Source organism: Hylobates moloch, unplaced genomic scaffold, assembly GCF_009828535.3.
Source record: "Hylobates moloch isolate HMO894 unplaced genomic scaffold, HMol_V3 SCAFFOLD_3, whole genome shotgun sequence".
NCBI classification, from domain to species: domain Eukaryota; kingdom Metazoa; phylum Chordata; class Mammalia; order Primates; family Hylobatidae; genus Hylobates; species Hylobates moloch.
Window position 1 is genome coordinate 153,793,472 of NW_026652278.1, and position 24,837 is coordinate 153,818,308.

General features: G+C 40.8%; 1 protein-coding gene across 3 annotated transcripts in view; it reads left to right on the top strand.

Moving 5' to 3' along the window:
- The first annotated feature begins 3,493 nt into the window (after nucleotides 1–3,493).
- The window catches only part of KLHL2 (kelch like family member 2), a 113,300-nt gene continuing 91,956 nt past the window's right edge, over nucleotides 3,494–24,837 (top strand). Inside the window, exons 1-2 of one of the 3 annotated variants that reach the window (XM_032148818.2) lie at nucleotides 3,494–3,835; nucleotides 15,866–15,991. In XM_032148818.2, coding sequence (XP_032004709.1) covers nucleotides 3,810–3,835; nucleotides 15,866–15,991 — 152 coding nt within the window. In that variant the 5' untranslated portion in view covers nucleotides 3,494–3,809. Of the gene's footprint in view, nucleotides 3,836–15,865; nucleotides 15,992–24,837 lie in introns of those variants that run through there. The other 2 variants (XR_009212941.1, XM_058436861.1) reach the window with 2 other exon arrangements.

The window sequence follows — 24,837 nt, forward strand, 5'->3', positions numbered from 1 at the left end:
GGTAGCTGCTCCTAATCCTTAGTGTCCTTCACTTGAGAAGATGGTGAAACTGAGAGTCAAAGGAAGAAGTGTTAAAAAGTTTCTTCCCCACTGTAATGTTGGATTTGGGCTCAGCCTGTCAGGCATTTTTGTTTACTTTCTCTTGTGAGCAGAGAGACAGGTTAAGGGTGGAGGCTGTATCTGGCTGAGGACCAGTTTTGGTGTGACATTTAACTCCAAGTAAGGCTGAATTGTATGTGGGTAATGTACTCTTTCCCAGTCTACTTGTGAAGCCTACAAATGGGGGTGGTTGTGAAAAAAGAAAGGTTTGGGTTGACATTTAGCATGCTAGATGAGTTGAACCCCTTAAGCAAAGAATTATGATAGACAAAACTAACCCAGAGGAGGATGTGAGAGGGGCTATGGTTTGAAGTTAGGTGCCTAGCTGTCAGATGGACACATCTTAATTTTTTAGTATTTATTTGTACACATAACACTATTTTGGGTGGGAAGATACAAAAGCAATAGAAAAAGTCCACCTCCCACCCCGCGCCTGAAAAGAGTTCCTGAAATGGCAGATGAGTCAGCCCTATTCACTGAGGTTGCATGCAGAAGGAAGTCAGGCCAAAGGCTTGGTAAGACCTAAGTCAGTATCTCCTGGCTCTAGGACTTAACCCAGTTCCTAGCAGAGTCAGGTATAACTGATGGCCACAGAAGTGTACAGAAATAATAGCAGCAACTAACACTTATTAAGTGCTTCCATTATACATTTATGTGCTATATACTTTACATCAATTATTTCATTTAATTCTTAAAACAACCTTGTAAAGTAGGAAGTTTTATTATGGCTCTGAACAGAACCATCATACAGAGAAGTTAGCTCATGCTAAAGTACTAAGAGTTTTTTTTGTTTGTTTGTTTTTCTGGAACCCATCACTAGGCTGCCGAGACACTTGCCTTGGATCTCCTTCTATTTCCCTGGTTGTTCCTTTACCATCTCCTTTGCTGAGTCCTCCTCCTCTTCTTTTTTAATGTTGGAGTGCCCCAGGGCTTACTTCTTGGTCTACTTCTTTTCTCTAGCTACATAATCTAGCTGATCTCAATACCATCTGTATACTAACAACTTCCAAATTTACATCTACCCCAGATACATATATCTAATTGTCTACACCTATCTTCACATGGATGTTTAACAGACATCTCAAACTTACCATATCTAAATCAGAGTTTACAAATACAATCTCCAGCCCACCCTCCAATATTTGTTCTTTCTCAATATCCCCAATCCCAGTAAAGGGCAACTCCATTCTCCCCAGAGCTCAGAACAAAACCCTTAGGATCATCTTTCTTTTATATGCTAATCTACCAGCAGTTCCTGCGTACTTTACCTTCTAAACAGATTCAGAACCTGTTCACTTTTCTCAATCACTCGGACTCTAATCCAAGCCATCCTTACTTTTCATCCCAGCTAGGCTAATCTCCTTGCTTGCTCTCTTGCCTCGCTATGCATGTTGCCCATACAGCAATCAGTCACCTTTAAAAAAAAAAACTTTGTATTATGAACTTTTATTTATTTATGAATTTTGAGACGGAGTCTCGCTCTGTTGCCCGGGCTGGAGTGCAGTGGCCCGATCTCGGCTCACTGCAACCTCCACCTCCTGGGTTCAAGTGATTCTCCTGCCTCAGCCTCCCGAGTAGCTGGGATTACAGGCACCCACCACCACACACGGCTATTTTTAGAAGAGACGGGATTTCGCCATGTTGGACAGGCTGTTCTTGAACTCCTGACCTCAGATGATCCACCCGCCTCGGCCTCCCAAAAAGTGCTGGGATTATAGGCGTGAGCCACCGCGCCTGGCCCATTATTATCTTTTAAAACATACACATAAACACACATAAATGATGACCACCCCTATGCACCCATCACTTAGCCTCAAAAATTAACATTTTGCAAATCTTCATCTATTCACTTCTCTGTCTTTTTTTTTTTTTTTTTTTTTTTTGAGACGGAGTTTGTTTCGCTCTTGTTGCCCGGGCTGGAGTGCAATGGCACGATCTCGGCTCATCGCAACCTCTGCCTCCAAGCGATTCTCCTGCCTCAGCCTCCCAAGTAGCTGGAATTACAGGCATGCACCACCATGCCCGGCTAATTTTTTGTATTTTGAGTAGAGACGGGGTTTCTCCATGTTGGTCAGGTGGATCTCGAACTCCCGACCTCAGGTGATGGGCCCGCCTCGGCCTCCCAAAGTGCTGGGATTACAGGCGTGAGCCACGGCGCCCGACCTCTGTCCTTCTTTTTGTGGGATATTTTCAAACAAATCCCAGAAAAGTCATCCTTTTAATGAACAGATCAAGCTACTCACCACTTTCTAATTGCTTCTAATCTCAGTAAAAGCCAAGTCCTTTATCATGGCCTGCAAGGCCTGGGTGATCTGTGATTACTCCCCGCCACACCCATTCCTGCCGCCGTCCTCCTGACCTCACTCTGCTTCGTTAGAGGGTCTCCCACCCTCGCGGCCCCAGCAAGCATCAGCTGGAAAGCTTGTTAAAGCACACGCTGCTAGGCCCCACCCCCAGAGTTTCTGGTTCAGTAGGTCTAAAGTGGAACTGGAAAATTCGCATCTCTAACAAGTTCGCAGGTGCTACTGCTTCCAGCGGGCATACTTGGAGAACCACCAGCTGCATTGTTCTCCTTCCCGTTCCTCAACAAGGCAGGCAGGATCTTGCTTAGCAGTTTCCACGCTGCTCTTCCCTCTGCCCTGGGCATTCTTTGCATTACTCAAAGCCCCTGTTACTCCATCTCTGTTTAACTCATGCCTTTTGAGAGGCCTTCTCTGACCACTCTTTCTAAAATCTCTTTCCCTCTCCTCATCCTTATTTATGTTTCTTCATGGTAAGCATCACTTACTGTTTCCGTCACCACGTCTAGATGGACAGCTCCACAAGCACAGAGACTTGGTTTTGCTGTCACATACCCAGCACTAAAACCTTGCCTAGCAGGTGCTCACTTCACTTGTCCAAGGAATGGATAGCATACTGAGGAGGGAGAACCCGCTTCTTGCTTGGGACACTGGACAGGCAAATCATTTCTTCTTGCCTCAGTTCCACCATTTGTAAGGACACTGGTTGGTTATGCCTATACCCTTCCCATCTCCCTGGGTACAGGCACAAATGAAAAGAATAACGTGTACACGCCCGCGAAGCAGAGCAGCAAGTGGATACCGAGCATTATCACACTGTGCGTTCGGCCGCCCTTTTACTGCACGGAGAACCCCCTCCGCTCCCATTTTCCAGCACCCCCGTCCCGGCGATCCACAGACCCGCTGTGGGCGGCCGCCGCCCGCGTCCCGGCCTGTGGGCCAGCGTCTGGGCACGCCCGCCCCGCTCCCGGCTGGCGCCCGCCCGCTCGCCTCCAGAAGCAGCAGCGGCAGCGGCAGCGGCAGCAGCAGCAGCAGCAAGAGGAAGGGGAGGCGCCGAGGGAGGGGTCCTTGGCCGCCGCGGGAGGCCGCATCGCAGTCCCGTCACAGCGTCGGCGCCGGCCGGGGCCGAACCCGGAAGTGGCCGAGCCCGCGCGCCCGCCGGTCCCGTCGCCGCCGCCCCGCACTCGGGCGAGCGCGGGAGCCGCGCAGTAGAGGGAGCGCGCCCGGCCGAGCGGGCCATGGCCGCGGGGGCCGCCGCCGCAGGTGGTGGCGCGCGGTGAGGAGAGCGCGGCTCCCCCTCCGGGGCGGATGGAACGCGGCTCGGCGGGCGGGCAGTGCCGGCGTCCGCGGCTGGAATGGTGCTGGCGGTGTTGGTCGGTGCCTGCGTTCTAAAGCCCGAGAGGAGCCACAATGGAGACGCCGCCGCTGCCTCCCGCGTGAGTGAGCGGGCGGGCGGGCTGCGCCGCTGCGGATAAGCGCGCCGCTGCGGCGCGTGTCGCCGGCCGCGGGCGCAGCTCTGGGGACAGCCGCCGGGGCCGGCGGGATGTGGGAGATGCGGGGCGTGACGAGGCGCAGTGCCCGCAGTCCTGAGCGGACGCGGACGGAAACTCAGCCTGGCCAGGCGGTGACTTAAAACGCTGCCCAGGATTTCTGGGGAAGGGTCTTCCCCATCTCAGGCGGATAGAAGATTCGGGGTGGGGCTGTGCATGGGTGACCCTGCAGGTCCTGTGTGTACCTCCCTGAAATGCATGGGCACCTGGTTCCCAGTTTGCCTACCCCTTTCTAAGAGATCAGGCTAGGATGCACTGAGTCCGTTGAAAAAAGGAAACTGGAAAGTACCAGTCACCCGCTGTCTAAATGAATTGATCTTAGGTTGCTTGATTCCCCGAATTTCTAACAAAATTAATATCTGAGGAGCTTTTGCATCACTCTAAATGAGCGGCGGCCGTTCAGGGCATGTGACCTCTTTTACCTGGCACTGCAGAACGTTTTATCCAGAAATCAGAGCATCTTCTGTTTCCTTCGTACCTCGGGCAAATTAGTAGCGTATCGACCTGCCAGGCACAGGTGTCTTTTTTCTTTGGTACCCAAGTACATTCAAGATCACTGGCAACAGAATTACTTTCTAGAAATAATAGCTGAAACATTATATAGAAGACATTATTGCATTATTTAGAACAAGGGTTTTTTTTTTAATTTTAGTTTTAAAAACATCTTGGTAAAAGTGAACTGTAAATACCCAGGAGTTTCGAAAATTTCAATTTTGGTTCCCTCTTCTCTTAGGAAGGAACAAGAGTCCTTTGAATCTGACTTTTCAAATCGCAGACAAACCTCATCCTGAAGAATGGTGTACCTTTTCATGAGAGCTTATTCATGGAGGCTTGTCTTTCTCCGTCCGATTTGGCAAGCTTCACTCCATGCCAATTGTACCGCACCAGTCTCTTGTGGTTATTTGGCAAAATTCCAGCCAAAATAAGGATAGTTGGCTTGGGTTGAATAATTTTTTGATGTTCAGCCCTTTTAGGAGAGCTAATGGGATTCTGGAACGACAGTTTCTAAAAGTGCGTTTCAGAATTTTTAGCTTGAGTGGAACAGGTCGTGGAAATCTAGGGGGTAGATGATAAGACTTGATTTGGCCTTCCTGGGCTGACAGAAGCAGGGGCTTAGTCACCTCTCGATAGCTGTGACTTTGAGGGCTCTGAGATTTGGTCATGTTCTTCAGCAGGCTGGAGGAAGGCACCTGAACCCCTAGGAAATATGATGGTGGACGGTTCACGTCAGCAGCATGAGCACACGGGGGTCTGCCGAGGCTCAGAAGCACTTAAGGCAGGATATGCTAGCTGTATTTAGACAACATATGGTATATAATATGTAACATGTAGGTATGTTATCTGTAGTAAACCTGCCTTCTATATAAGTTCCTGCAGTTCCTTTTTACTTTTGGAACAGAGGGAACTAAAGGAAAGAACAAGGGAATCTTAGAATGCAGGTGAAAAGAAGGGTGTGAAAAAGCAGGCTCTGGAGGGAGGGAGTAGAGACACAGATGATTTAAATTGAAATAATAAAAAATGAAATTGATGTATGCATTCAAACATTGATAAACTGACTCTATGGTAGATCAGCTAATCATGATTTTGATGACCAGCACCATTTTTTTTGGCATTGAGATTCCATCAATAGTGCTGGAACAATGAGAGGCTGGATATAATGGCAAACCTGGAATGCCAGCATGGATGAAAGAATTGTTAAAACTCCTTTCAATCATGGGTGGCTAAAGTTGGTGAGACTTTTTCATTGTTTCTATTTAATTATAAATACAAATAGGTTTTTATTTTCATTTGGTTCTATCCAGGATTAAACCTAATTCAAGAACTCGTTATGGTGTTATTTGCCATTCGGTGGATCAGAAATAGTTTTTTTCCTTGCCACCCCTTGGCCTGTTTGCCTCCACTCCCATTAACATCCCTCCACCATGGATCCCGTGTGCCGGATTTGAGACTTGCAGGCAGTGTCTTTAGGAAGGAACTTTACCGGGCCTCACTGCCAGAGCTGGGCTAGGACAGAGGCTAGTGGAAACTATTAGGAAGACTCAGCTTTTCATAAAGTTAGATTTTTGGCCTGAGTTTTAAGGCAAAGAAAGATGTTTGACCTGGACTTAAAGTGCCTTAGATGATGTGGTTGGAAGCACAGCCCCAGATTCTCTTTAAGTGTCTATTTATTAATTCATTAAATGTGCAAATATTTGAATGCCTGTCTCTGCCTGGCACTGTGCGTGGTGCTTTTGCTTGTGTTTCTCTTTTAACATCCAAATTTACATTGTTCTCAGATCCCACCTTGTTCTCCATTGGCCTGTTGGCACATTGTCTTGGAGGGATGTCAGGCATCTGTACCCACCATTCCTGTTTCCTTCAGGATGGACTCCTTGAAATTAGCTTCTGATCTCTTGTGCTTTTTCTATTCCTTGCCTCCAAGTTCTCATCCTTTTTAATTCTCATATAATTAAAAATTGTCGTTGGACTATATATTTCTGCTTATTGTTTTTTGCATACTTGAGTATATGTGGCATTTAGATTCTGTTGCATTCTGGGGTCTGGGTGATATCGAGACTGTGGTTACATTTGCTTCTGATCAAACCTGAAGGATGTGTAACTAAAAAATTAGATGTAGATTAGTAAAGGAATTTCAGGTAGTAAATTGAGAGATGCAGTTTAGATGTAGATTAGTAAAGGAATTTCAGGTGGTAAACTGAGATGTGCAAAAGAATGTAAATTGACCAGCCCTGACCTCAGGAATGTATTTCACAGTCTGGCTTTTATAGTTATTTGTATAAAGGATTTTCATAATAAGTTGAAGGAAGACTGTGAGGTATAGGCCTGAGTGCATCCCTCTGATCTCTTACTGATCAGTTTTCTTGGCACTTGTTTTTTTACTGGCTTCATTTTCACAAGTCGGCTTACTGTCTATAAGCCTTGATTTTTTTGCTTTTCCTTCACAAAACTAAGCAAACATCCCTCAGATAGAACCATATCTTTTTTCAGTTGATGGTTCCACATTCTTAGAGACTTGTCATCAGAGGTGTTCATGCATAGGCAGATAAACAACTTGTTGACCATGTTCTAAGGCATTTAGGCAGCAGAAGATTGGTTGGATTAGAGCAGAGGTTCTCACATTTTTGAATTTCACTGACCTGTAAAATTAAAAAAAGAAAAAAACAATTGAAGTCTAACAATTGCTAAGTTTTTTGTTTTGCTAAGTAAAAGAATTATTTATAAAACAACAATGATCAACTATCACCATCTTTTTATGAAAGAAAAAAACGTTTTAATATCCTTTCTCAAATATAAGGAAGGATATAATCTGACTAAAGGATTGTCTTTAAATTTAAAAAGTTTAGCCTTCTGAAAACTTAGTGCATTGTCCTCGTTTTGACATAGATCAGTAAAAAGTTCATTGAAGCCTGACATTGCAGTCCACTGGACCAGATGACCTTTAATGTTCTTTCTAAGATTCAATTGCTATGAATTTGGAACCTTGCTAGAGGTTACCCAGTATTCATTTGTTTGTCTGTTATCGTGCATTGGAGTGTATTCTTATTTTTGTTTAATTAAATGTACATTGGGCCTCTCTCATATCACGGGTGAATCTCCCCAGTGATAGACAAAGACGTTTAAAATATTTAGGAGTAATAATGGCCCACAAACAAGGTAATGGTGAAAGAAGACGTGTGGATCAATGTGTGTTGAAGGAAGTGTTAGATATAGGGACAACTTTGAGGTGCATTCGGGAACTTGAGAAGTGAATTCTGGAAGTAGGTAGCATTTATGTAGTAGTTTAAAAAATTTCTGATGCTGGGAAATCACTCCACCTACTCCCTGCAAAATGCCCCAAACTTTTTGTTTCTGATGTACATGGTAGGCATTAAGTAAATATTAGTAAATGTGCTTTTCTGAAGGTGACTAAGTTTACTCATCTATGGCTGTTACGGATTTACACTAGTAGTGCTTATGAAGACCATCGAACTTCTTTCTTAAGATCAGGCAGAAGGTTTTTTCAAGGTGATCCAGAGAAGGAAATTCACTTTAAGTTGCATTTCTGTAGTGTTCTACCAAATCCAAATGCATTTACTCTTTATGATGAGGTAGTTTGAGTTTTTAATTTATATTTATTGAGTGCCTACTATGGCCAGATTTTGGGGATATCTTAGAAAACAAAGTTCCTTTTCCTATGATTGAAACTAACAGCAAACAAATATGTAATATTGTTAGTTGTATTACAGTAAATAAAAATGAAGCAGGATAAAAGGGTAGAGAATAATAAGAATAATAGTTCAGATAGGGTCAGGGTGTCTTTGACGAGGTGGTATTTTAGCACAATCCAGAGGGGGAATAGCATTCCAGGTAGAGAGAATAGCAAGCGCAAAGGCATTCTTGAATTCTTCCCCTGATGAGATAATTGCTGCAGTGAGTGGGTCAGTATACTTTTTGTGTGTTATGCACCGTACTTTCTTACATTTCGGACTGTTGGCATTTGCTAAAATATTCCTTTGACCAGTTCCATTCTCTGATTTTACCTTGAAAAAGAAGCCCCTGCTTTTTATGATAGCTCTTTCTTGTTTTCCTTCTCTGATTTTTAGGTTGCTAAATGTGATTTGCATATTTTATCACTTAATCTCACTTAATCTTGTCAACAACCTTATAGTGGTAGGTGTCTTATTTATCAGCTGAAGGAGTTGAGTTTAAGTTACTTTCTCAAGCTTATCAAGTATTAGAAAAAGTGGGATTCTGATCTCTCAGTTGAATCACTTTTTTCTGTCTTGCGTGGCTTCTCTTCTATCACTGTGGGCAGTATTTCCTCACAGAAGTAGGCCTTGGCCAGTTCTTTTCAATCAACTGTTAATCTCTGAGTTCTAGCTCCATCTATATCTTAAGTCTGGGCTCCAGGTCTGTGCTTTGATGTGGAATTTTGAACTTCTCACGTCTCTACTCTTAGCTCATGCCTCTAAACCCAATATATCCAAAACTGATGTTTGTTCACAAACTGACTTCATTTTATAACATTTCCACTTATTCAATGGGATAACCATTCTTCTGGTTCCTGATAACCAAAACATTGGAATAGTCTTTGATTTCTCTCTCTTTCTTCATCTTCCACATCTTATCAGTCCCCAGGAACTGTAGTCTTGGTTTCAAGTGTCCATTCTGGCTGCTGCTATTCTGATGAATGGATTTCATCACTTGATACCTGAACTTTTTCACTGGTCTCCTATTGAGCTCTATTTATTCTCTCCTCATCCTTCAGTGCCCACACTGTTTTAACCCTCCAGCATCTTAGAGTCATGTGAAGTGACTTACCAAAACCGGAGACTCAGGCAGTCACAGCCCTCCATCATTTTATCTTATCCTACATATCCAAGATCATCATGTGCTTTTAAAACTCTTCCTTATCCACAAGCCAGGATTCTCCAGCCTTTTCTTATGCTTCTCTTCTTCTCTCCCCTGTTATAACAACTTGAAGTTCCTCCAAGGCCCCATTGGAGGCCCATTGGAGCCCTATCTGCTTCACAAAGTCTTTCCTCTTTACTCCAACTCATTCCAGCTCGTCGTTGCATTCCTATAGTGTTTGTCACTGCACCTATGTACTGACTTGTGCCATTCCTTAGTGGTTTCCCATGTACCTTCCCATTTAGATGGTAAATGGAGGAAGATCTCAATTCAGGCTTCCTAATGCTTCTTACCCTTCTTAGTACAAGGCATGCAGTGGGCATCTAGGCAGCACTTAAATACTTAATTTATTAGCTTTGGTCATTTTGAATATTGCTATTAACTTTGAATTGAATGTTGCAATTAAAAATGAAGGCCAATAAGATCCATAAAAATGTATCTGCATATACAGTTTAGCTCCTGAACTCAACAATTTTCTTCTAAACTTTGTTTACATTCGTATAGTGCCTAGTGCCTATACAGCTCCCTGAGATAAGTAGGTGAGGTATTATTATCTTTGACTTTCATATTACATTTCACATCAGACATATTTGTGAAATAAATTTTATAAGTAGTCTGAAGCCCAGAGAGGCTAAGTGACTAATCCGGGGTCTCTTGGTTAGTAATTGGCATAGACAGAACTACAGTTTAGGGCTTCTTTCTGATTCTGGTCCTCATCTAGTACCTTTTCATTTGAGTGCTAGAAAATGTATCCCAGTCAACTGAATTGCGGAGTCATATTGCCGCCCCCTTACCAAGCAAGTGATGGCAGTACTAGGAAGAGGGGCAAAAGAAAAGTCAGAAATATAAGTGATAAAATAAATGGAAATGTTTGAAATGGATCATCGACCCCCTTTTCCCTATTTTAGCACCTCACAAATATCCCACTCTGACAATGCTTTGTTAGTTATTTATAAAATATTCCTTAGGAGATTGATCTTGCATAAGACATGCTTTTACCCTGGTCCTTTTCCTGGTAATAGTCACTGTCAGGGACAAAAAGTGCCTGATTGTGTTCTGTTTGTCATGTAGGTGGGAGGGAAAGAGGGAGAGAAAGCTGAGTTGAACTGAAGCAGAGCTTTTTACAGCTCTATTGTTCTACTATCAGAGAGCAATTATACTCCAACTTCCATCCACCTCAGACATCCCAACCTCCTCCTCCTGCCACTGCTTCCCCACACACTTAACATACAGCCACACAACCGAGTTCTCCAGGGAGAATAGGGTGCTCTTTAATACCTCCCTCTGCCCTTCAGTGAGTTCAGGGCTCTGCTTTTCAACTGCTAATATATTTTAGTAAAGTTTGGCAATTCAAGCTTTTCTAGATGTTTCCTTTTCAACTCTGGAAAATTGGAAAAATAACTTTTAACTATATATATTTAAAGTATTCAGTGGCATTATGATATTGTCTGAAAGGCATTCTGTGACTTGATGCAAGATCAGAAGTTTTTTTTTTTTTTTTCTTGGAAAGTTAGTAATAAAAAGAAAAAAGAGATCAAAGTTTTTATCTCACAAGATACCTCATATTCAGTTCTACATACTGAAGACCTAATGCAAGTTCTTACACGTCTATAGGGCAAATGTTAACATTTTTAAAAAGCTACATTTATTTGGTAATATGAACATATGTTTGCAGATTAGTTAGTCTACTGTTTCCATACCTAATAAAAGTTTAAATTCCAGACATGTGGAGAAGATTTGCAGTGTGTCTCTTCGCCTTAGCTAACTGCAAAAATTGAAATCACAACCCTACCATAGACCCAAACGTGTTTCCAATTGAGAAAGTCTTCTACCTTCACAGCCTCTAAGTAACATAGTGGTTATTTGTTTGAAGGATGTGAGAGTATTTTGTTGAGAAACTGTAGAATGACATAACAAATTTTAGTTAAAATATTAGTTATGGTTGACTCTGTACTTCTGATATCCTGGATTTGTGTATGAGAACAATGCTAGCTAGTAAGATGCCTGCTTCTGAATGCAAGTTTAGCTGGGAAGACAGCAGAGAAATATAAGAAATATTATAAAGTAATGGAGAAACCTCAAAACAGTACAGCATGGATGTTGACTTTGAAAACAACAGCTGCTGATGTGAACTTGGCAGAAATTTGTGAGTAATGATGGGTGACTCATTGCAAGCGGGGGAGTCTTGCAGCTTTTGAGGTGAACAGGCAAAGGGGAAAACAGTGATGGTGGCCACCCAAGGGCCAAGTATTTGTGTCCTAAATGTCAAAATGTCTTTGATCGCCTGTTAAACTTTGCAGCTGCGTCATTCACATGAATAGTTGCATTTTTTTTTTCTAAAAATGCAACATATTTTCTAAAGCATTTGTTTTTAATCTGGGATGATTCTGAGGTGGGAGGTAAGTTGGTGGCAGGACATATTACATGACTTTTGTTATTATTATTTTTAAAAATCACGCATTGCTGGCTTTACCCTATACTCCTGGAGATGCCATCATGTACATATAGCTAATTCTAAAAAGGGCTTGTGTGACTCTTCATGTGAGAAGGGGTGGTTATTTGTGGCTTGAAAAAATTGCTTGGGTGATTCTGATCTTTCTCTTTCACTCTGCTGAAAACCATTGTTTCAAAGCCAATAATAAATATCTAAAGCAGTTTTACTTCATTTCTGTGGTGTTCTCAGAATTGTTACAGTAGGTTTAAACCTTTGCCTGGTTTGGAAACCTTGACTATTTGAAGGAGACAGCCCTGTTAGAGTCTTTATTTTCTTCCTGTCTGAGAATTCAGTTATCATCAATAGTGTATTCTTAGGCAGAGTCAGAAAGTCACCTCATCTGAGAAGCCACGTGTGTCCACAGCTGGGAATTTGCAGAAGTCAGTCACTGAAGGAAGGCTTTAGGATATCTATGATAAAACATAGCAGTACGCTGGGATCCAAACCCTGGGAAACCTCGACTATTTTAGAGTATGTGTTGATAACAATAGGCTATTGGATAATTGCCAGACTACTTGAGTCTAAGAGTTGGGGAAAGACTTAAAGGTGAAAGGAACTTGGAAAAATATCTTCTTCAGGTATTTTAAGGAAGACAGTTCTCAGAATGAGAAGCTTTTCTGGAAAAGGCTAGCACTTTGCTTCAGAAGGGAAGCAGGGCAAAGGTGTAATTCTTCATTTAATGTGGTACAACCTAAAGGGTAAACCTTTACCTCTCACTTAACTAATTATTCCTAGTATATATATATATATATATCTCACATCTATAGTTTTAGACATTATGCATCATTTTCTGTTCTGCTTCTGAATGAGAAGCCATCTAACACAAAGCCATACAGGGAATGGAAATTTATGGAAAGGGCATTCGTTTTGAAAATGGACGTGTGCAGAAGGGGTGATGTATTTGTAAGTGACTCTCAGTACAGAGAACACTTAACAAAATTCAGTGTTTTTTCTTACTTATTCCTTTAAGCCTTTGAATAAAGTCGTCTTTGCAGAGTTTCTGTAGTACATCAGAAAAAGGAGGAGCTGAAAATAGGTTTAAGAGAGGACCAATGTGGGCATTGATTGTTGTATGGCAGCTGTCTTAAAGTGAATTCTCCAATGCAGGGAATTTTAATTCCTAAGTTCTTAAGCAAATATAAACACTCCTGACTCTTAAATCATGACATTCTTTCTGGGGCAGAGTTGCTTTTGCTTCCACTTTCAAGCATGGAAAATTCTTTTATGATAGTTTTGCTAATCCTCAGTATAACAGTCGTCCTTTGTTGCACCTTCTAAATTATTAAACTAGAAGCAAATATAGAATAAATATTACCTTGCTATCATATATGGACATGCAGTGTTACATGGTTAGAAAGTTTGCATGGGTTGCATATATCTACACAGTTTTCACTTTCCCTGGTTTCCTACTGTTTCCTTTATAGGTAGAATGAGAATATCTGTCTTATACTATAAAGTGTTTCTGCAGTCCTCTCCCTCCAGACGTGAATGTTCTGCCATCTTTTTGGCTTCTAGACTTATCAGTGCTTTTCCTTTCTTAGACTGGGTGTAACTAATTCCCTACACACACCTTCAAGAGGCCATAGGGAGTAGAGTGGCACCTCCTTATTCTCCCACTCCAGCTGTGGGCTTTCCCTGTAGAGGTAAAGCCTTGGGTTAATTCATTTGTTAGGACCCTTAAAAAGTCTCAAGTGGTGAGGAAGTAGAACTGATGTGCACTTGTAGTAGGCAAGCCCTCAGAGAGTCAGGTGCTTCAACTAGTGCTGATTCTGGGGTTTGGGGTTTGCTTAATTTTAGAGGTTATATTAATGTTGAGTACCTGTTTCATGGCTTCATGTACCATCCATGTAACCAGTGATTCCCACATTTCTGCCTCCAGCTAAACTTTTTTCTCCAACTCTAGACTCCAATATTTATCTGATGATTTGATGCCTTCATTTGGACGTCTGATGTTTTAAAACCAGTATGTATAAAAACAGCTCTTGATCTCTTCCTATCTCAAACAGTTCCACCTGCAGCCTTCCCCATCTCAATGAACAGAAACTGAGTCCTTTCTCTTGTTTAGGCCAAAAGACTTGGAGTCATTCTGACTTTCTTTGACATGTCACATGGTTGTTTCAACAGATCTTGTTGGCTGTATCTTCAAAATGTCCAGAACCCAGCCAATTTTCATCACCTCCACTGCGACTATCCTCCCTAAGCCCCGTCATCTTTTTCTGAATTAATGTAATAGACCACTAAATAGTTGCCCCCTTTTAATCTTTGACCCGTGTAGACTGTTCTCAAACAGCAGCCAAAGTGGTCTTTGGAAAACATAAGTCGGATTGTGTCACTCTTTTGCAGTGTCTCCTCATTTCACTCAAAGTGAAAGGCCTTAGGATATCCTAAAAGGCCCTTTGTGATCTGCACTCCCCTCTCCTGCTCAGCGCCAGCCTTTTGCCAAAGCTGCATGGGTCACAGTTCCTGGAACATACCAGGTACATACTGGCCTTTGCTGTAGTTACTACTTCCATCCGGATGTTCCCACACCCCCTAGTCTTTTGTTCAAATCTCAGTTCTCAACTAGGCCTTCCCTGAGCACCCTATTTACTGCAGATTACACCCCTCCACCATCCCCACATTTCTCACTCTCTTCACCCTGCCCTGCTTTTTCTATTTCCATAACACCATTTCCTAACATGCCAGTTGCTTCCCTAACTTGTGTTGTCTTCCCCTTTCCCCCCACCAGACTCCAAGCTCTATGAGGACAGGGATCTTTGTTTTATTCACTGGTATATTCCAAGTGCCTTAAGAATAGTGATTGGTACATGGTTGGCACTAAAAAAATTGCTGAATGAATTAATGAACGATAATGTTTAAAAATGAATCATCCTTTTAGAAGTGGGTCAGGAAAGGAAGAGAAGTGCAGCAATTAATAATGATGTTTGCTTGTTCTTTGATATATATACAAGTATGATATTTTTAGACTTCATTTTTTAAGCCTGGTTAAAAAAATTGGTGCCCTGATTTTTTATGTAATAGCTTTATTGAGGTATAATTTACATACCATAAATCCACCCATTATAATTGTGCAATCCAATGATTTTTATTAAATTTATAAGGTTTTATAACCATTGCTTCAAGAAGTTCTCTTGTGTTCATTAATTTGCAGTTAATTCTCTGCCCCCCTCCTCATGGGACCCTGATTTTTTTGGTTAATTTTATGGTCCTAAGTCTTGAAAGAATAATTCATGTAGCAATGCTAGTATAGCCTTGTGTGCTTAAAAAATGTAAATTTAAATATTCACTGTTCAGTGTAGGAAATGGTATTGAAATATTAGTGAAAAGAACAAGATGGAGAATCAGACTGGCCATACTCTTACCAAGCCCTACCATTTACCACATTACTCAAACTATTCATCTATTAAATGGGGATAATAACAGTAATTTGCTCAGAGAGTTGTTGTGAGGATTAACCAAATAACGAAAGTAAACTACTCAGCACAGTGGCTGCCATATGGTAAATACTCAATAACTATTAACTAACATGATTAATCTCGATTAATCTCTTGTTCATATAGGTCCAAAATATATAGGATAAATATATCCTGGCAGGTAGAGAGCAAAATTTAAATCAGATTCTAAGTTTCTGAAGTTTGTGTAAAATATGATCCTGTTCTGTCTTGGTTTGTTAATAACGTATTACTATAGAAGTTTGTAAAAGCAAGTTAATTTCCAATGGAGAAGATCATTTCTCAACAGTTTTATTTGGAGGTATCTGCTAAGTCACTTCTGCTGAATATTCTGTGTTGATCTTTGACGGAACTTTGACACCAGGGAGGTAATTACCCACTTTTTAATTGAAACCATAGTGTACATCAGAAACTGTTCTCAGTTGTCTTAACCTTACATTGGGATATTCTGTCCATGAGACTTCCTCTAAATAAGTAGGGGAAGGAGACATTCATTGTCTCTCTTGTAGCTTGATAAGCTGAACTAAATTATCTTTAATAAGATCTTTCTCTGTTTTTGTTCTTTTCTTTTATGTACAGATGCACAAAGCAGGGTCATCAGAAGCCTCTCGATTCAAAAGATGATAATACCGAAAAACACTGCCCAGTGACAGTGAATCCTTGGCATATGAAGAAAGCTTTCAAAGTCATGAACGAATTAAGAAGGTATCATTATACTAATGTACATGCAACCATTGGTTTCGTCCCTTTATTTTTCAGTTGTTTGTAGTGAATATATAATCAACCTTCCATTGTTGCTTTGTCTGGTACACAGAACATTAAAAGCTTTTTCTGCAAGTTTTTTAAAGGAAGAGAGCAAATAATTTATCAGAAGTGTGGATGGTGTGGGGCTCCTCTATTAGTGTGGTAGCCACTTAGCCACGTACAGCTAGTCTGATGAGATAGTTTGGAGGTGAAAAACACACAGGGGATTTCTAAATGCAGAAAAAAGAAATGTAAATATTTTATTAATACTTTTAAATATATTGATTCCATGTAGAAATGATAATATACTAGATATTTTGAGTTAAAAAGAATATAGTAGGCCAGGTGCGGTGACTCATGCCTATAATCCCAGCACTTTGAGAGGTCAGGGCAGGAGGATCACTTGAAGCTAGGAGTTTGAGACCAGCCTGGTCAACACTGTGAGACTTTGTCCCTATTTTCTTTTTGTTGAAGTTAAAAATAAGAGAATATATTATTGAAATTAATTTCTCTTGTTTCTTTTTACCTTTTTAATGTGATTACTATAAAATTGTGACTTGCATTATGTTTATATTGGACAGTGCTTGTCTAGGGCTTCTAACTTACCGTGGTAAAGAATATGGAAAGAAACTTTTAGAGAAAAATGTAACCATTTTTTTTGTGGGAGTGGTGGTAGTTTTGGGGGGCAGTGACCTGCCTGTTGCTGAGGTAATTCTCAAGTGTACTAAGGATCACTGCAACTTTTAAGTAGTATTAAAAGTTGATTGAAAAATGAGTAGCTTTTTTTTTTAAATTAAAAGGGTAATGTATGTATTAAGAGTCTTGGTTTTATTTTCTTAGCACTTTATGAAAGATCTGCTTTTTCCCACCATTCCCTTTGTGAAAGTACTCTACGTATATCTATCTGAAATGCTGAAAGCCTGGCTAAGAAGGGATTAAACCTTCCCTTAATCTTTCTGTGCTTCCTAAAAGCTCTCCCTTTTAGGCCCATCATTTGTTTGTTTCTTCTTTAATTAAATTAGGGATTCAATAAATATTTATCTGCTAGGTACTGTGGGTACAATGGTGAGCAAGAACAAATATGGTTGCCACCCTTGTGGGCCCATAGCTGACTGCAGGAAGCAGGCATTCATCAAAGAATCACAAAAATAATTTACTGTAATGACAGTAAGTGCTGTAAAGGAGGGCTGCTGGTGCTAGAAAGGTGGTTAACAGTGGTCAGGAAAGGCTTTCTTGAGAAGACAGGAATAATTATGCTGATATCTAGAAGGAAAAGAATATAAGGGGGTAAAGTCAGGATGGGAGTGGGGAGAGAGAGAACAGTGTTCCAAGCATGGAGAATGCTGTGCCACATCTTAGGGTAGGAAGGAGCTGGCCTCATTGGAGGAACTGACAATGTTGCTGCAGTGCACATGGCAGTGGAATCACACAGAAGAGGCAGCTGAGTTGGTAGGAGGGGCCATTGGACTGAGGTCCTGATATTTTGGTCTTAATCAAGAGTTGCCTTGAGAGGAAGCCAGCGGAGAGTGTTAAGCAGGAATGTGACCTGATCAGATTTATATTTTGAACACACTGGCTGCTGGGTGGAGAATGGGTTGGAGAGAGATAAGAGAAAGTTAAACTGAATATTGGATCATTTGATTTGCTTTCTAGTACCTCTTTGACAACATTTTCAAAATGTGGGTTTTCGCTTATTCTTTGGGAGAATATATAGCTGGGATAATCCAGCAAGTCTGAGGGTGTTGTTTCAGGTTTTTAATCCTGTTTTGACAGTAGTTATTAGAATGTAAAATGCATTGGTTACTAAGTGGAACTGCAGGAAAAGTAAGAAAAATAGTCTGGTTGTTTTAAGACTGGGATCTTTGATGGCTCTTTTTTCCTTTGAGAAGTCTAAAAAGACTTTTAATAGGACTATTCAAATGTTCTTTTTCTGCACTCCTATGGGTGGGGCATGGGTAGCCTTGGCTTTCTGCTGGTGTTAATGTGAGTGGGTCTCTGTTGACCTGAGCATGACTCACTAAACTGCAAGGAAGGTAACACCAAGGGCTCCTTCCTTTGAGGTGAATGACCTGAGTTTTGGGACAGACTCTGGTCTTGAGCCAATTGTTTTACTTGTTTGAGCCTGACTATAAAATGAGAGGAATGGACAGGATGGTGTCTAAGGTTCAGTGCTCCTCTGACATTCTCAGCCTAGAGATGTTTTTCCTGCTTACCTGCAAGCCCTGTGGTGTCCTTGCCTGGCCCTAGGATTATTTATAAGCTCCAGTCTTCATTCATCTGTTTGCCCCTTTTTGGATATGAACTCTATAACTGTGAGATAGTACCTTCTTGTTCTTTGTGTGGCACCCTTTCAGCAGCTAGTATGTCACTGGGCTGGTAGTTGATGCTGATTTTCAGAACAAAGAATGACCTTTGAATAGCCAGAGTGTTGGCTGCCAGGTCTATAACCTGGATTGTTTTAATGAAAGCGCCAACAACAACAGTATTTTTAAAAATGCACTGTTGTTGGGGTTCATCAGACCTTTTTAAAAATGTCATTCCCTTCCACTCTTAAATCTTATAGCCATTTTGAATAATTCTTTAAAAAAAAATCTCTAAGAGGCCTATTCCTTGTACAGCTGAAAATCATTAATTATTTCCTGTCCTTGCGTCAACTTCCTCTTGCCCAGAAAGGGTAGCTGAGAGTGGTTTCCTGACTTCTGGGAAGGGAGAACTTCCTTGTTCTCACCACTCTGCCCTTGGGCTCTAACCTCAAAGTGGTAGAACAACAGCTGTACTCTGAAGAATGTTAATGTGAACCTTTGGCTGATGGAAGCAAAATTTTAGGAGTAAAAGTCACTTTCAATTATGGCTGATGTAAGGTGTGGTTGTGGGAATGGGGGTAGGAAGACAGGAGTTCTGTAAGGTTTAAGTTACAGAATTAAAATTGTTTGATAGAAAAAGTACTTGACATTTTATTGTTTTCTTAAACTAATTGTTTTTAGACAGGAGGCCCAGAGACCTAGCTTTATATCCCAGCCTGGTAAGAGCTTGAATATCTTAAAATTATTTGGTTTAAAAACCCTGCAGTCATATGTAAACAATGTATTCAACAAGTATTGGTGAGCACCTAATCAGCTAATATGCCTGAAAGGCTGTGTGGGATCCAAAAACAGTATCAGACTTAGCCCATGACCTTTGAGTGCCTAGAGAGCTGCTGGACACATACAGAGAGGAGGATGAGGCAGTGAAAAAGTGTGCAAATCGTGGGTGCCCAAAAGGATTCTCATGGGGAAAATTCACACAGCCCACAGAGGTGGGCTTCAGTTGGGCCTTGATGGGAGTGTGGCAGGATTCACTGAGGGGATGGAGTGGAGTGGGAAGGTCTTTGCTGGTACGATTAATTGCACAAGCCAGGGAGGGAATAAACATCATCTGTTGGATAAAGTGAATCAAGGGTTCATCCTGGGGAGTCTGTGCAGAAAAGGTTAGGAAGCAGGGGCAGAATTGTGGCAGGCTTAAATAGTGTGATGAATTCGGACTTAATCCTCTGGGCAGTGGGATTCAGTGAAGGCTTTTGAGAAACGGAGCATCATGCTAAGATTAATGATGTTGGAGTTGTGAAAGGATGGCTTTTAGGTCAGCAATGCATCTCTGGTGGGAAATTCAGATCGTAACTCTAAATTTCCCAAGTGTGGATGGGGGAAATTTTTCAAAACACCAACATTTTCAAAATAAACCCAATAGATCTTCACAGAGTGCTTATAACGTGCAACACACTATATTAGGTTTATAGAGGGGATAGAGAAGCAGACTGTACCCCAGGTAAGTTTTTTCTTTTCTTTTTTTTTGAGACAATCTCACTCTGCCACCCAGGCTGGAATGCAGTGGCGTGATCTCAGTTCACTGCAACCTCCGACTCCTGGGTTCAAGCGATTGTCCCACCTCAGCCTCCCGAGTAGCTGGGATTACAGGTGCGTGCCATCACACCCAGCTAATTTTTTATATTTTTAGTAGAGACAGGATTTTGCCATGCTGGCCAGGCTGGCCCAGATAAGTTTTATTGACAAAATTAGATTGCTAGCTTTTGGAGAAGACCAAAGAGCAACTGTCGAAAGGTGGCATTTTGTCTTTAAAATAAATTAAAAAAAAAAAAACCCTACTGTTTTTTAGGCTATAGGATAAGACTGTACTTGAGCTTTAACAATTTCAATGAGTATTAGTGGTGGGGGTACAACCTATTAGCTTTATTTACAAGAAATATAAGTTTGGGCCGGGCGCGGTGGCTCACGCTTGTAATCCCAGCACTTTGGGAGGCCGAGGCGGGCGGATCACGAGGTCAGGAGATCGAGACCACGGTGAAACCCCGTCTCTATTAAAAATACAAAAAATTAGCCGGGCGTGGTGGCGGGCGCCTGGAGTCCCAGCTACTCGGAGAGGCTGAGGCAGAGGCGGACTTGCATGACCGAGATGGTCCACTGCACTCACCTGGCGACAGACAAACTCCTCAAAGAAATATAAGTTTGATCCTTAATATTTAGGAGTTGAAAGTGTTCAGTAAGGATGAATCGTATGAAGCAATTCAAATGTTCACCTTTATATCCTGTATAACTCATAAATATTGAGTTGTTCATTCATAACAGCAGTTCTTAACATTCCAGAAGATATTTAAGCAAAATAGTCTGACATGCCCTCTTAAGGGAATGGTTATTGTGTTTTTCCCCCAGGATTTTACGCATCATGGGACCTATATCACTACTAGGATTAGAGTATCTGTTTTGCATCCATAAAAACATTTGATTTGTGGCTGTTGAATTTTGACTAAATTGTTATTGTGGCTATTGTATGAATTCATACTTTGTTACTTAGATGGCAAGTGAATTAAACAGTGAACTTAAGTGAGTCTCCCCTTTTCTTCAGGTATACCTAAGATATTTTGATACAGGTATACAACGTATAATAATCACATTAGAGTAAATGGGATATCCATGACCTCAAGCATTTATCCCTGTTGTTATAAACAATCCAGTTATACTCTTTTAGTTATTTTTAAATGTATCATTAAATTATTATTGACTATAATCACCCCATTGTGAGACATATTTTACTTTTAAGAAGATAGACACCGTGCATTTTAAAAGCAGTGACAGGTTTTTCTCAGTCTTAGGAATTCATTCATTTTATATCAGAAGACCCAAGGATGCATTAGTATGTTCAGGCATGTTTCATACCTTTTCAAAGCAGTTTCTTTTTTTTCCTGAGAAGGACCAATTTTCATGATATAATTTTATTTAGGAGATGGGGTGCCTTTCTTTATTCTGTGCTATTTGAATTTTACATTAAGCCTATCTAACTCCTGTTCTTTTCCCTTTAGATTTTAGCTTAGAAGCCACTTCATTCTGAAGCTTTTCCATAAGGTTGGGCCTAGCTTCTCCTGTGTGTTTCCAAATATCCCACACTTGCCCCATCTTAAAGTCACAGGTTCATTTTACAATCACTTATTTCCTTGTCTGTCTCCCTCACATGACTGTAAACTTCATACTGTCATGGCTGTTAATCTTGTTTATTTTGGTAATCTCACACAGTCCTTGATAAATGAATGAATAAATGCAAATTTTGCTAAATAACAACTTACTTATACCATTATTTTGGAGGCCTTCTTTTCCTACAGTTTATTCCCTCATTATATTTCCAGTAATAGGAACATAAACTTAGAAATTCACAATGGAAGACTTTGCATATGGGCTGCTAAAAGAAGTTTTTCTTATTTTTAGTGCCAGACTTTTCATTCGTAGCTCTCTCACTCAAAAGTCATTCATCTTCTTGTAAGCACGCAAATTTGGAAAGAGGTAAGGGCCAGACTCAATGTACACACACTGATATACACTCATTGTATACTCAGTGACATAAACTAGTAAGTTTGTTAGCTCTCATCTCTGAATACTGTTTTAAAATATGTTATTACTGAAGACAGAGAAAAAATTGAATACTGAAACTAAGCATGTCCTTAATTTGTAAAGTGGCTCTGAGACCTAACCCAGGATGCGGCTGCATAATATTTTAGCAGTGTTTTAACCTTATTAGTTAACTAACATCAACTAATAAGTCAGTAAGGCCAAGTTAATTATGTAAGTGACAGCCAGCAAGTATTATGTTAGAAGGTTTGGATCAATGAATAATTGTAATTGAAGCCAAATATAATTAGTTATGTGATTTTTGAGGTGTTCAGGTGTAATTCCACTTGTGTTCCATCTTGAAACTAAAGCACTAGGAGGGATTACTGACAAAAGAAAATAGGCATAAAGATGCACTTGACTCCTGTTTGAATTGTGTTCAAATCCCCAGGTCACAAAAGAGAAACCTGGATTGCTTTATTCTAGAGAGACCACGCATGCTCTGCTGACCTGCTTACCTCCCTCCAGAGTTTCTTCGCTCCCACCCTTCTCTCTCTCCACTCTTCTTGGCCCACAGTTCTGCATTCTACTTTGCTGCTTCAGGTCTCCATGCGATAGTACATTGTGTTCTCTTTGGGATTCTTTTGCTCCTTCTCGATCCAGCTAACTCTTACTTGTTTTTAGAACTCAGCTTAAGGCCAATAGCTGCAGGAGGCCCTTTCTGATCCCCAGTCTGATTTAAATGCAGCCCCCCCAACAACCTTTCCATAACATCTTTATTACGGTGCTTTCCACTTTATCCTATAATTTTTGCATTGCCAATTTTTTTCTGCTGGTCTTGTTAAGGGCAGAGATGGTCTTGCCCTTCAACTTTGTTGAATGAGTGAACAAACTTTGATTTTTAAAAATATTCTGTAGAGGTGTACTTAAAACCCACTAAATTTGGAGCTTTTATTAGCTATATATAGAACTTAAAAATACTTTCTAGTATATAGTATGTCAAAAAATAAATTGTTGTTATTTATAATTTATTTATTATTTCCCTTTCTTGTTTTATTCAAACTTTAACAGATCTTAAAACCATATAGCTTTAGGTTTTGTGTAGTGGTTGAGAGGCTCTGGAGTCAGCCTGTGGATTTGAATCCTGGCACTGCCTCTAGTTGGAGGACTTTAACCTTGGTTTCCCCAGCTATAAATTTGGGGATAAAAATAATACCTTATAACATTGTGGTGGGCACTAAATGGAATAATACATGCAGGTAAAACACTTGCATAGTACCTTCCTGAAAACACCACTGACACCACTGACTTTTCCATCCTAGTTATATGTGAACCCATAGAATTCATAGAATTGCAGAATGGTTTTATATTCTCAGAGCAGATGGTAAACTTTGTCAGTTCTCTAAAATGATCTGGAGGAATTATAAATTAGTGATACTGTGCCACCTTTTATGACTCCAATATGGGACCTGCATTATGTCTCATACAGCATCATGAGCCATTAAACTGGTAGCACATGAGCCATACTATAATCTAAATGGCATAGCAATCTCATCAGCAATGAGGCCTTGGGATACAGTCATCACTGATGCCGGGGTACTCTTTTTTTCTTCCATTTCTCCTGAACTGGAAGGAGAGTAGTTACCAGTAGGCTCTCCAAAAAGTTTTGGCATGAACTTCATGGGAACAAGTTTGTAAGGACAGGTGGAAAACTTCAAGGACTTGGTCAAGCTCATGGAAAATGTTGCTTGTAAGCTACTAGAAAATTACAGAAGTGAGCAGTCCACCCTTTTAGGAAATAGAACAGTAGAGGAGGGTGCCAAGTGTGACCTGCATGCACTATGCACATAGACATAAATTCAGTGCTTGGGTGTGTGAGGTGTGGAAGGGACATTTGCTTTCACCACACCTGTTTCAGTCATTCATAGTATGACTACCAGCAAGGCAGGTTTTAGGCTTTGGAGCCTTCTTGCTTGTTCTAGAATAAGCATCAGCAACGTTTTCTGTTAAAAATAGTCTGTGACATTATTAATTACCTGGAGAGTATGATCTGGCACCACATGTTGCATGTCAAAAATGCTCACTACATGTTTTTGAGTGAATTACAATGGATGTTTTAAAATTAGAGATATAATAATTATGGTTGCTGAATAATGGTTTTGAGGTAACAGAACGCTTTTTTTTTTTAAACAGAGTCTCACTCTGTCACCCAGGCTGGAGTGTGGTGGTGCGATCTTGGCTGAATGCAACCTCTGCCTCCCAGGTTCAAGTGATTCTTGTGTCTCAGCCTCCTCAGTAGCTGGGATCACAGGTGTGGTCTACCATGCTTGGCTAATATTTGTATTTTTAATAGAGCCTGGGTTTCGCCATGTTGGCCAGGCTGGTCTCAAACTTCTGGCTTCAAGTGATCCATCTACCTACCTTGGCCTCCCAAAGTGTTGGGATTACAGGCATGAGCCACTGCACCTGGCCAAAGTGTTTTTTAACTTTAGATGTAATATTTTCTGGCCTTGAGGGATGAGATATTTTGCGTTGGTAAAATGTTGTGATTAAGTTAAGCTTCAAATGCACAAAGCCTTTTAAGCAGCAAGTGTAATTGAATATAATTTTACCATTGTTTGATGAACTAGAGTCTTTTTTTTTTTTTTTTTTGGGAGGGGGTGGATATTTGACCCAATTTAGTTTTCGGCATGTGTTTTTCTTCATCTTCACGTCACACTACACCTGCTACTTCTTATTCAGACAGCCTCTTCTTTTGCAGTCCATTGATGGTTTGCTGCCAGTAATTGCCTTTAGGTTGAAAAATCAATAATCAAGTTTGGGAATATGACTGTGTTTTTCAAAGGCAGGATTCTTAGTGAAGGTCCAAGGCATGTTGGGCCTTTATCCCAGCTATTTTCTATGTACTTCATGTTTAGGGATCATGTCCCAAAG